Source organism: Cavia porcellus, unplaced genomic scaffold (genome assembly GCF_034190915.1).
Source record: "Cavia porcellus strain 051 isolate PalLab524CR breed Dunkin Hartley unplaced genomic scaffold, mCavPor4.1 scaffold_19, whole genome shotgun sequence".
NCBI classification, from domain to species: Eukaryota; Metazoa; Chordata; class Mammalia; order Rodentia; family Caviidae; genus Cavia; species Cavia porcellus.
In genome coordinates, this window is record NW_026947502.1 from 46,648,830 (window position 1) to 46,662,713 (window position 13,884).

The 13,884-nt window shown below is 43.0% G+C and overlaps 1 protein-coding gene across 2 annotated transcripts in view; it reads left to right on the forward strand.

Annotated features, from left to right (window-relative positions):
- Positions 1-13,884, forward strand: part of Col22a1 (collagen type XXII alpha 1 chain) — a 264,966-nt gene that overhangs the window by 176,118 nt on the left and 74,964 nt on the right. For both annotated transcript variants that reach the window (XM_013156221.3, XM_023566502.2), the window contains exons 38-40: positions 1,728-1,832; positions 2,929-2,973; positions 11,754-11,831. In XM_013156221.3, coding sequence (XP_013011675.1) covers positions 1,728-1,832; positions 2,929-2,973; positions 11,754-11,831 — 228 coding nt within the window. The remainder of the gene's footprint in view (positions 1-1,727; positions 1,833-2,928; positions 2,974-11,753; positions 11,832-13,884) is intronic.

Consider the following 13,884-nt stretch of genomic DNA (forward strand, 5'->3'; position numbering starts at 1 on the left):
GAGCCAAATGCCTTTCCTTGGCAGAGCCTAAGTGTAGGCAGAAGTCTGAAGGAAACCAACCCAGGGCTGTGTTTGGAATAGAACTGCCAGTGTTTTGGCAAGTAGTAAAACTCTCGGACTCTGCAGCAGCCTTCTTTTATTTTGCCATGTCCAGAGGCTGGCTTGGGGCACAGGAAGCTGATTTTATGCTAGGTGTAGAGAGACCTTCTCTGTCACTTGCTTTGCTATTCTTGGCTCTTCTCACCTCATCTGTATTGAAAGTCTACACGCAACAGGACTGCAGTGTAACAGTCAACCACTTGGGAAACAGTGCCCTTCTGGCTGTAGATTCTATGCAGTACCCTATGCAGAGACTGCTCATAGCTTTGAGGTCCAAAAGGTAAGCATGGCTTGGGGCAAATTCAGAGTCTAGCTTCTCAGCATCTCTAGATGTCTGCCCATATCCCTTTTGGAGCATCAAACTTTGCTCATATTATTGAGGACTTGTTAGGTGACAGGAAGTTATGTTTTTTTCTTCCAGAGCTCCAGGGAACAAGTTGAGGGTCAAACATTGGGAAGATGTCAGAGAGGGCTGGGAAGGTGCTGTGTAATTGAGTTCTTTCACCCAGGAGCACACAGCCTGGAGCAGAAGGAGCTTCATGCTCCTGGAGGAGTTTGAACAGACCATTTTCAAGTGGCAAAAGGATGGTCCCTTAGAACAGGGTGGAAGATGTAGTAGGTGGTGACTCACAAGCTTCCACATCCACGTTCCATATCATATACATTAATTATTGCTGTGGTAATAAAGCATTAGACTCAGGAATCTAAACAACAGGAACTCGTTGTCTCAGAGTTCTTAAGACAAGGATTTCTATACCAGGTGTTGGCAAGGCTGGCTCTCGCTCACTGCTGTGGGAGGATCTGGCATAGGCATGCTTCTTGGCTCACCCATATCCATCCTTTTCTGGCACCTTCGTGGCATCTTCCTTCTGCCTGTGTCCAGATGTGTTTTTCTTGAAAGAGTACCAATGTATTAGTCACTTTCTCAGCACTGAGACAAAATACTCGACTCCCATAAGTAAAGGAAGTGAGGTTTATTTTGACTAATGGTTTTAGAGGGTTCGGTTCATGGTTGGCTGGCTCCAAGGCAGAAATGGCATGGAGAGGGGAAATGCTCAACTGGTGGTATCCAAGAAGTGAAGGAGAGCAAAGTATGAGAATGTCCCACTCCATGGGACATTGAGCAAAGTATGAGAATGTCCCACTCCATTGGGACACTCATGTCCCAAGAGACCCATCTTTTTTGATGAGGTCCCATTTTCTAACTGTATTTAGCTACTAAACTCATCAGTGGATCTACTGACCAAATCATCTTCTAAACACATGAGACTTTGCAGTGGACATTTTAGATCCAAACCATTATAACTAGTCATAGTGGATGAGTCCCAAAAAAGGTCATGTTCCACTGAAACTTCATCCTAACCTAAGCAGTGACACTTGTGAAGAACCCATTTCCACAAGGAGGTATTGGGGATTAGGACGTCAGGGTATGATTTTTGGAGGATGCAGTTCCACCTGTTACCCCTTGTACAGTCCGTTTTTCTATGCCCTTGGAGGTTGAGTTTTCTAAAATTACCAGGACAGAGTAGCTCCAGAAAAACCTATCAGTTCACTCAGGCTGATTAACCATGAAAGAGCTAAACTCTGAGGAGTCACTGATAATGAAAAGTGTCCACTTTTCTTTCCAGGGAACTGCAGGTGAAGAAGGAAACCCAGGGCCACCTGGCCCCAGGGGTGATCCTGGTTCTCCTGGGGCCCCTGGGCCACCTGGAAAAGGGAATGATGGTGAACCGGTAAGTGGCAAATTGGGGATAGAGTGCATGTTTCTGAACCTGGAGAAACCCAGCTAAAACTGGAAAAAACAAAAGGGATAGCAGAGTCACAATCAAACTGCAAAAACAGAACCAGGGACCTTGAGCTGGCTGGGAAAGGTCTGTGAGCACCAGAAGACTTTAGTGTACAGTTTTGGCCCTTATGCATGAGGAAGCACATTCCAGTATGACTGCAGACCCTTATACCTTGGGTGGGACTAAGTCCTATGTTTTTCCAGTACCCATATACCTATGACAAGTTTAATTTATAAATTAAGTACAATGAAAGAGTAGCAGTATTATTAAAATAGAAGAATTATAGCAATAAAAGCTATTTAAAATTCACAAATTGTTTACTTTTGAAGTTTTCCATTTAGTATTTTCAGACCATGGTTGACCTCAGGTAGCTAAAACTTTGGAAGACAAAGCCACAGATAAACAGGAATAGCCTGCTGAATGCCAGGCTGGGCCAGGTGCTGGGGTCACAGACAGATCAAACAGTCTTTGTCCAGGAGCTCACGGTCTGGAGAAAGCAGTCCCATAAACAATGGTTCACAGGGAACTCAGGCATACAGTAGTGCTGCTGTGTCCCTCTGGCTCTTTTAGCCAGTGTTTCCTGAACCGGACTTGTGATTTTAATTCTGGCTATGAGTCCTACATCAGACAAAATCTATCAGTATGAAATTGAAGCCCACTCACAGGGACCACACCTGCATCTTAATAGCACAATAAAGACAAAGGAGCTCAGGGTTTGGAATCAGGCAAGCCCTACTTTGAAACCTGACTTTGTTTCTTGGTTATGAAAGCCTGCACTATTTAAGTCTTTTGGAGATAAAACTAAGAGAGGTGATGAATATCATCATGGTCATACAGGACAGCAGGTGGCAGTCAGCACACATCACACCCCGTGCCTCTGTGGCTGAAAACAGATTCTGTTTCATTTGTGCAAGCCACATCCCAGTGAGAGTGCCCTGTGTATCTACCCCTACTCACTGAAGACTGCACCCAGCTCGGCACCAGGGACAGTCAGTGCTCACTCAGGGTTCTATAATTATCCTTGGATCATTCATTTCACCAGGGCCTGCGTGGATTACCTGGACAACCTGGACCCCCAGGAACCAAGGTATGTGCTTGTCAAGCAAATGGTGGCCAGAATAGTTTGTTCTTAGGAAGGGACCTTGGAAATGTCTGCTATGAGCATCTCTGGTGACCTCAGGCCACTTTTGTCATTCTCCATTTATCATTTGTTTTAGTTCTTTTCTCATTGCTGCAACAAAGTAGCCCACAACCACAAGTTAAAAAGAGAAAGGTTCATTTCACCTCACAGTTTACAGAGATTTCAGTTCATAATTGGCTGGCTCCAAGGCAAGGCAGCATGACAGAGGAGAAACAGTCCATTACGTGGCAAGCAGAAGGCAGGAAATCAGGGCAGCAGCAAGCAGCAGTAGCACCAGGGGAAGCAGCAAGGCTGCCTTCCCTCTGTTCGTTTATATTTCATCCAGGCTATGAGCCTAATGATTGGCCCCATCTACATCTAGGTGGGCTTCAATCTTCTACACCCAGAACTATAATAGTTCTAATCAGTGGACTAAGACGACCCACCCTTAATGTCCTTATCACATGTGCCTAGGTCAGCTAGTCACAAAAAGCCCGCGTGAGCCCATGAGGCTTGGGGGAGAACATATAAATACAAGCCATAACAATATTCCATCTGACTAGAGATTCTATGACTCTTAACTGTTACCTGATAGTAGTGCCCACAGAGTGCTTCATAAATAGTTGCTGATTCAACGAAACTGCAAGGGATATTGGCTTTCAGTTGGCTGAGTAATCTAAATAATTTCAGATGATTAATTTAACTTTGGTAGCATGATCCCCAAACCCCAGAGGCTTAACACAATAAAACTTTATTTCTTACTCACGTTAAGTCTCATGGGAGTCTTGGTGTGTGGGGAGTTGTGATTCACACATCCATTCAGGGAATCACATTTGATTCAGCACCTCTTCCATTCTCAAAGCCATGAGCATCTTTTCCCAGAACTTGGAATGCAATGGTAAAAAAAAGAGGGAGAGAGGGAGGGAGGGAGGGAGGGAGGGAGGGAGAGAGAGAGAGAGAGAGAGAGAGAGAGAGAGAGAGAGAGAGAGAATCTGGTGGGAAGACTTTATGAACCAGGCCCAGAGGCAGGTAATTTATATCCATCAGCTGTAGTGATAGTCATGACACACTAGGGGCTGTCATCTCTTCATTCACTCAGGAGGAAAAGAGAGATACCAATGAATTCCACAGTCTCTCCCTCAGTTCACTGGCAACCACAATAGAAGTTGACTTTTCCCATTACCGGGTATTCTTACCAAATTTTTCCTGAGTGAGCAGCGAGTGCCCTGCAGACAACTCTACAGTGCATCACTCCCTCATTTATGCATTGATGACCTGTGCATTTATTGTTTAACTCATTGCATATATACTGATCTTATTCCCTCAGCTGAGATTTAGGGCAGGCTATGGGCAGGGCCATGGTGTGTTTCTCGGCCCCAGAGGTCATGGTTTAGAAAGAAAAGGGGCATATGAGCAGCAAATTGGATGGGTTCTGGAGGGAGGGAAGAGAGCCTATGGTGAGCCCAGATGAAGGCAGCTTGATTTGATTGTGGGTGACATTTGGAGGAGGTGGTGTTTGTCCTGGCTTTAAGGTGCAGGTGTAGCTAATACAAGGAAGAAGAAGCAAAGAAGCTGTCCTCAACAGGGTCACCAACAGGGAGAAGACGTGGAAGAATGGGATAAAGTGTACCCCAAGGGTAGAATGAGCTGTAACACACCCTCACACCAGTGGTAATTCATTCACCAACTCAGATGCACACACTTTAAACATCAATCGGTCACTGACATTAACAATGCCTAGATGTCCGGCATTAACTTAATATGCATATGCAAATTTATGTAAATAAAATTTTACTGTAAATTTCCGTTCCTTATTGCCGCTTACATGCATTTACAAGGACACTTTTGTCAGTGTTCTTCTTATGAGACTTTGAGGTAATGGCTGTATTATGCCCTGAGTCACTTCTTGAGTCCCGTAGCACTTCTCTAAAGCATGGTACCTTACATCCTGGATAGGATTTTAAGTCAGCACTGTTTAGCATCCATATATGATGCTACTTGCCTAGATGGTATCTGGTGTATGTAGTGAAAGACTTGCTTCAGTGCCATCCCGCATAGGAAAGATAGGTGGTTGTATCTGTATTAAGCTGTGTTTCCTGACTTACCCCTGAATGAAGAAAGGGGGCATCTATTGGCATCTTGGCCTTGTGCCACTTGAGATTGTATAGTATGATACTGTGTTTTCCCCTAATTGTGGTTGTATTATCTCTGATCAGTTGCTTTTAATATGGAAGATGCATTCTTAATGTAATGTATGACAGCTCCCTGCTTTCTGGGGAAAAAGTCTTGTGACTTCACCAGAGGATGGGGCCTATAAAATGATTTGTGTGCCTGGTACAGTGGGCATGTGTGGACTCTAAGACTGCATGAATGTGCGGCCATCTGAGGAGCTTGCCAGGGCTCCCTGCCACTCAGGAGCCCAGCCTATCCTGACCTGCGGTGCTCACTTCTTCCCACTCAGAGGAGGAGGAGGACCTGGGGACCCAGAGGATACCCACAGCCTCTGTGTTGCTAGTGTTTTACCCTCCGACAAAATGCTTGAAGAAAACAACTAAAGGAAGAGTTATTTTGGCTCACAGCTTCAGGTGTTTTGGTCAGTCATTTGTCGGAACCGTTACTTTGGGCCTGAGGCAAGATAGAAGCAGTATGATAGAAGGATATGATGGAAGTGGGTGAGGGAGGGGAAGACGAAGAGGGGAGGAAGGTAGGGAGAGGAGAGGAGAGAAGAGGAGAGGAGAGGAGAGGAGAGGAGAGGGGAGGGGAGGGGAGGGGAGGGGAGGAGAGGAGAGGGGAGGGGAGGAGAGGAGAGGGGAGGGGAGGAGAGGAGAGGAGAGGAGAGGAAAGGAGAGGAGATCACTGACGGAGCTAGAGCCTATGATCTAATCATTTCCAAAACCCCAATTTTGAACACTTGAATTTAACTTTTGGGGGGACAATTTTAGATACAAATCCTAACAGACTCCTAAAGGAAAGAAGGTAAGGGAACCTGAAATGGCAGCAAAATGGCTTCAGAGGTCCTTATCTGTGATAGCGAAATGATTTATGACCATTGATGTAATCATAGAATTTTCCTTCTTCCTTTTATTCAGCAGCTAAATCTGGGATCTCAGCAACATGGTCATAGGCATGTTGCTACCTTTCTTCTAAGCAGAGTTGAGGGAAATTTTTTTGTTATGCAAGTAAAAGTACACGTGACACACTCAAATGCTCAATAAATATTTGTAATCCTTGTTCCTTTATTGCCCCATGGGTTATGCTTTAGGTTTGTAGCCAAACCCAGATGTGCACACCAAGAGAGACTATTCCCAGTCTGCAAGTGTGTTGCAGGGGAAGCACCAGGGATTGTGAGTGAAGACCTCCTTAGAGGTTAGAGAGTCTCTGCCCCAGGGTGAGGAGTGTGAAAATACTAAGTCAGGCCAGCAGACCAACCAGTATCACATCCATAAGGCTCAGGGTATGTCATATTGTGCCTTTGGCTAAAGTTTCTCCTACTTAAAATGTGGGAGTAAGCAGCTCACCTATTCCACTGGATGCTGTGTAAAGTTGTAAGCTATATTGTGGTTTAGAGATAGAAATTTCATAGTAGGATGCTGAGAAGCTAAGTTGGGATTCAGGAAGGCATATAGTTGAAGGATGAGTTGCTCATTGAGAAGAAGAAAGGTAGAGATGGGAACATGAAGGAAGAGAGAAATGGAAAAAGATCCCAGGGACAGTGCCTTCTACCATCCCAGGCAGAGCATGACGGATGTTAAAAGAGTTATGTCTTAGTTATATTTTGCATTGCTGAGACAAAATGCATTGCATTGCTGAGACACCCAAAATTAAAGATAAAATGTTTATTTTATTTAGCTCCCTGTTTATAGAGGTCTCAATCCAGAGTCAGCTGGATCCAAGGCAGGAAGGCATGGCAGAAGGGCATCACAGAGGAGAAACAGCTCATGGCATGACATGCAGAAGGCAACAAGCAGCAGCAGCAGCAGCAGCAGCCTCTCTTTCCTTTTATCCCATCCGGGCTATCAGCCTTTTGGGTGTTGCCAGTTCCACTCAGTGGACTGATTAGTACCACACACCCTTAATCCCAGTATCACACACCTTAGAGCTATCTGGTTCCGAACAGCTCCATCCATGAACATATGAGGCTTTGGGGGAACATCTAGATGTAATCCATAATGAGTCTCCTTTAGAGAGTCAGGGGAGGGACCTATCCAAGGTCTGTATTGGTACATCCTTAGCCCTTCTTGACTACTTTTTAGTGTATATTTGCAGTACACACAGGTTACATTTGTCTTGGAGAATTGGTACATTTATATAAAATACCTTGATCATTTTCAATCCCTTTATCACCCTCCCTACTCTCCTGTCTCCCTCTGATCCCCTTCCCCATCACCAAAGTGTACATCTTTTATTTTCATACCATCTCTTATTTTACTTTTATTTATCTCATTTAAGAGAAACTGTGCAATATTTGAATTTCAGTGTCTGATTTACTTTACATGGTATCAAGTTTTATCCATTTGCCTACAAAGTATAATTTTATTCTTCTTTATAGCTGAAGTCCATAGTGTATAATCATAGTGTGTAAATATCTATTCATCTGTTCATGGACAACCGAGCTGTTTACAGAGCTTAGCTGTTGTGGATTGTACTGCTATAAACTCAGACATACATGCGTCATTATGGTTTGATGTTTATAACACTTTTGGGTAATATTCTAGGACAAGAGACTCTGAAAGATGTCTCTCTGCTCTTGAGTGGCATTTGCTTCCAGTGAAATGCATAGGTTTTGACTTCTTATAGACATGGGTTAGAATCCCAGCTCACCTGCCTGCAAGACGGATGACTTGAATGCAGATGTGTCTGTCTTTCTCAGAATTCCTGAACCTTATCTGTATAAAGAAGTAAAGAAAAATTGACACCAAAAAAGGCTACTCAGGAGAAAAATGATCATATAGCACAGAAGTTTTTGCTCTGTAAATGCCAGTCTCCTTCCAGAACTCCAAAACACCCCATCGATTTCTGCTGGGGACCTTGTGCCATGGATTTTTGTTTACTTGCATCATTCCTTGTTTCACGTTAGCTTTCTTGCTTCTGCCGACAGAGCACTAAAGTCTTTTACTGGCTTCTTGGAGCTATTTTCTAAAAGTGTCTTTTCATTAAGCTGTGAAGTAGTTTCTTGGGGGAATTGCTAGCATCACAATAGACCACACACACACACACAGAGATGGGGCCAGATCTGACCACTGTGCAGAAAAGCACTCAAGTGACTCAGCTGGCAGCTGGGCCAGGGGAGGTTCTGCATTCTGCCCCTTCCTCTGGAAAAAGCTTATGTTGCTGAAAGGCTGAATTTAGTGCTGAGGCACTGAGCCTGATGGAGGATAACTTGTTCCTGTGTTCAGGAAGTAGTCAGTAAAAGCTGCCACCAGGTCCTGACCCTAAACTGTGCACAGAGGACTACCTAGACTCTGATTTATTTTGGGCTTTTGATAAATATTTACTGAAATATTTACTACCTAGACTCTGATTTATTTTGGGCTTTTGATAAATATTTACTGAATGAGCAAATGAGTAGAGAGTCTCTACATTTAAGCCACTTACAGAGAATTCAGATGGCAAGCTAGACAAATGGACACGGGATACTGTAATATTAAATTTAATGAAGACATGTACAAATATATGCATAAAGGTAAAAGAGAAGACAAAATCAAGTAAAAATTGGATGATTGTATTAGTTCAGTACATTAAAAGGTGTTTGGAAGATTAGAACCTGAGTAGATGAGCAAAGTCAGTCATCTGTATAAGAAGCCGAGGTGTAGAAACATAGTTCAGAAGAATACAGATTAGGTTGTTTGAATGGCTTCACATGCAGAGTTTAGAGTTTGCTGGCCTTGAGAAGAGAAGGGGAACTTGGTTAAAACAGAAAACAGCAACAGGGAAATATGCATTAAAATAAAACAACAGCCAAGGTGCAAGAGCAGAGAGTTCTCTAACACTTACGTGTGTTACTTTTCAGTCTATTAACTCTCTAATCAAGTGTTAATAATATAGATACAGGGTTTAATGTACTACTGATCTTATATACAGTTATTTACCTTTCCATTGACTCCTCATAAAATATATGAGAATTTGGGAGAATCTAATTATATTGTTACTCTCCTGATGAGATTCCTAAGGTACAGAGTTTTTATGAGACTTACCGAAGGCTACAGAACAAGTTTGAACTTGTCCTGGACCTGTACCTCGAGACCTGAAATTTCCCTATCTGACTCAGTCCACTGTCAGAATGAGCTGGTGACAGATAAACTGGAGATTGTGTTCCTTCTTTGTTCATTATGTTTCCATATTCGTCTTAATTCTGGGCCTCCTTCCTTCTCTGCCAGCCTCATACATACAAATTAGATTTCCTAATGATTCCAGGCATTGTGTACTTTCCAGAACCAGCCATACCGTGTTATTCTAAAAAAAAAACAGAATACACTGACTGGGAATTTGCAAAAAATGAAGGAACCACTGGGAGGGATGAGGGTGGGGTGGGGGGTTCTTTGGTTCCCAGGGATCAAGAGCGGTAGGTGGCAGGGCCACCATGGAAGAAGAAAGGATCAAGAGGAAGGGTGTTGCGGGAGCCTCATTAAGGACATTGATCTCAGTTCTGAGGTTTTGGGAGAATTTTGCTAACCCTGTCCCTCCCTCTCCACATGAAGGACACTTTGTTTCAGAGCTGGGCACTGAATGCTGACAATTGAAGGCCTCACACCTGAGTCCTTTATGGAGCTTGGAATCCAAATTGCTGCTTGCAGTGAACAAACAGAGCATGAGCTGAATAAACATAGAATTTAGGTTCTCATCCAAGCCATAGTCACAGTGCAGAAAAGCTGGCTATCTTGAAAGCTGCTTTTTTTTTCTTTCTTAAAGATCTAGTTGAAATGATGTGTAAAGGATACACTATTAGTGCAAATTTTTAAACAATGCTTCAAAACTTAATGCTTTATAAAGCACTATGCAGCCAGCAATGTTGAGTTTTACCTTCAATCAGCTTTAGCACATCTCACAGCTCTTCAGACCACCTCCTGAGGCTGTTTCCATTTGTCCCATGAGCTAACCAATCCCAGAGATACTCGGTGGCTGGAGAAATCTCATCTGCCACCTCCGTCTCAGGTTGGGTCGCAGTCCAGCTGACCTCTTGGGTACAGGAGGACAGTCTCTTATGCCGGAGTGTTGGCACATATATGTTTGGGACACATTGGTGATGTTTACTATGAGTCTGGCAAAGCACTCCACACCTCAGAAAAGCAAAACAAAGCAAACCATATGAGTATTTATACAAAAGGAGTGAACCAAAGACTGGAGTGGCCTTCAGCACAAATGATATTTTTTGATTTAGGATCAACATCTATTTCTAAAGATTGAAGGCTCTGAAATTGTGGCAGTATATGATTGGATCTAGCTTTCTTCTTCAGGAAATGGCAAACAAGACTCCTTTCCTTCTCTGTCCTCTTTCTCTCTTCTTTTCCTGTCCAGTCCAGAACGGCGAGGGATAAGAGCAGCAAATGCATGGCAGGTTTGTGCCAAGCGTGTACCAAGCTCCATGCTGGGCACTTTTCCTGCTTTACCACATTTGATAGCACAGCACTTCCTGGCTTGGTGGCTGCTATTCAGCACCTGAGTGTGAGACATGCTCAGGCTATACAAAGAATGTTCAAACTCAAACAAAATGATCATAGTAAAAGGCATGGCCATAAATTTCCCTCATTCCCTTTTACTCCAGATGCACTTATCTCATTGTTCTTGCCACTGTCTGAAACAGTTCTGCAAATTTCCTTTCATGTCTTAAGAAGGGTGATTAAAAAAGGGTAATTAAAGAAGGGTAAATGCTGCTGCTGAGTGCCATCTACCAGAAAGGCAGACTCATCAAAACACCACGTGTGTCTTCACCTACCAAATTAACACTGGCACCATGGTTCTTCTGCAGAGTTAGATTGACCATGAACTAACTGTAAATGATTTCATCTATTCAGGACATCAAAGCAGCTGTGATAGTACAACTAAAGCCATGAAGGAGGGCTTCTAGAATTGCTTTAGAAGTTTGTTCAAACAGAATTTTGAGGCAGACTAATAGAAATATGTCTTATATTTTTAAAAATACTTTTAACATTCATCATGTTTTTGATCATGCATTCAATGCACTGCCCACTTCCTTAAATCAACAATTTATAAATGTTGAAGCTAGAACATAAATCCAGTTCCCCAAGTCCACATTACTAACCCCTGTGCTCAAAGCAGAGGTTCTATTTCAGTCTTTTTTAGGCCACTCAGTGCCAAGCCTGCAAAATGCAGTATTGGTAAATTCTTGATAAATTGATGACTTAATGACTGGAGATTTGAGTGCTGAATTGAAAGGTGATTATGTATGTAATCTGGATGGAGGTTTGATACCTTAGGAAAAACACAGTGCCTTTGCACTGTAATCACCCTGTGGGGGAAGATCATGGTATTATAATCATGTTTGGAGCCATGATCAAGGTTGAGGAACAGCCAGTCTTAAGGTGTATGATTGTAGCTGGCAGCTGGGGTCCATGCCGTACTGGACACAGGAGGATGGGTGTCTTCATGGGACTGTGGAATACCCATAGAGCAGGTGGAGGAGAGGGTGTGGCAGAGTCCCACATAGCATCCTGGGAGTAGCATGTTTTCTCTTATACCCTGCACCTTTCCTTCCCAGCACTGATCTATTTATCTTTTTCTCTTTCTAGGGGGACCGAGGAGTTCCTGGGATTCCTGGCTCTCCTGGCAGCCGTGGTGACCCAGGCATTGGGGTTCCTGGCCCCACCGTGAGTCCTTATTCAGCGGACAATTCTTTGTCCTCAGGCCACACAGTCATTCCCTGTTGGCTCCTGTAGAAGGAGACTTCTGGGCCACTGCAGGGCTCCTCTTTCAGCTGACATAATACTGGATCACAGGGCCTGGGGCAGCGAAGGCGAGACCTGTGCACTGCATACAGCTGATGCTGGTGTGAAGTGTGGATACTCTCTGTATGGGAATAACAGGGATGTTGCCTTTACAGAGACCAGTACTTGTGTGTTTCAAAGAAGGGTAAACAGATTTTACTAAAAGTGAAAAAGACAAAGAGAAAAAGATTCTTGGACTAGACTTTGAGAAACTGAATCACAGCCAGTGACTTTAGGATGTTTAGTAAAGGGATCTGATAGGGGAAACAACATGTTATCATGTATTTCAGACAAAAGGAGTTGATCACTGTTTTCTTCTGATTAGCACAGGAGACAACATAAAGAAATCATGTCTGTAAAATAAAATCCATCAAGTGATTGTTAGTTTTAATGAATAATTCACGTCAGCCTTTGTGGTGTGCCTTTGCAAACTGCCTGCAGGTGGTAGTTTAAGAATTGCTAAAATCTTCCACTTTTTAGGACTGAATAGGTATTTATTAGACATGCCTTTTCATTGGGAATAAGCTTATACTTTTTTAATATGTTCCATTCATTGCTTCTTATTCTGTCCTTTGTAAGTAACATGACAGACATCTTTCTTCTCCACTTCATAGATGTTAGTCTTTGGAATTTGAGGAAATTTTCAATCTTGAGGTCTTCTCTTTAGTCCCTTCATTGTTAAAGATACCACTTTGATGTACCTTATATTGCATTTAATTTTCTTGATAGCCCTCTCTAACCATTTTTAAAAGAAGTTCAAATACTCAGTCCTTTTCTGGGGGTGATGCCACGCTTTGGAATATCTGAACCGCCCCTGTTTGTTATTGTTCTTATTTTTACTTTAATCCAGATGTACAACCTAACTTTATCCCTGTCACACTAACCTGGATACAAATCAGAGAAGCATGTGGTCCAGTTTGTCCTTTATTTTGCATTTAAGAATTGTGCAGCACAACCAAAATAATGAAAAGTAAAGCCATCCTTCCTATGCCACTTTCAAAGAATAAGAAGGGATCCAGCTGATCACTCATATTATGACCAATAAAGTAAATCCTCACTTTATTGTCTTTGGTCTTACATGCCAGAAGAGTTCTTGACTCACTTACTCTCTCCTAAATTTTTTTTAGGTTTCTGTCTTTTCTGCCCCTTTGATCTCCAGCAGGCCTCCTCTTCTCCAGGAGAAAGGACTACCCATTCCTAGACCCAGCCAGCAGCTGTGAGGGCTCCTTTGTCAGGAGTGAGAGGTCCAGGTGGCTCTGCATCATCATAGATGTCCCTGGAGGCCATAGGAGGAGCATGTGGCAGCCCCTGGGAATGTCTTCTTGGGTTGAACTATTTCTAAAAGAAATCCTCAGCTAGAATACCTGGTGAACAAAACTCTCCACTGCATTCTGTCACTTTTACATTTGTGTCAGGGTTGTTCTTTAGTTTTCTGATAACTGGAAGGAACAATGTGGCAGAAGATGCAGTGATGAAACACAGCAGTCTAGACTTTCTTACTTCTGAAATCCTCCTTTCAATAGGGTCTTATGTGCTCCAGTTAGGCTTTTGAGTCATGTTGTAATTACCTCATACAATAGAGAGCTGTGAGCTTGTAACCTGGATGTGGCTTCTTCCCTCACTTTACAAGGTTCCACATGGTCTGATGTACTTGCTAATGACTTTTCTGTGTATCAGGCTCTTAATGAGAAAGCCAGGCTGCAAGGGTGGACACAGTGCATCCCAAGATCCAATTGAGAGCCCTTTAAAACCACTCATGCAATACCTGCCTAAGTGATCTCACCTGAGAAGCAATTGACTAACTAGCCAAGAGGTTGTAAATCAACCATTGAGTGTCTTCCTACACACTCTGACTTATTAAAAACTTCCATGCTAGATAAAACCTTACTAAATTGCCATAATTCTGTCTTTGGTCACCAGCCTATGTTGCTGCTGA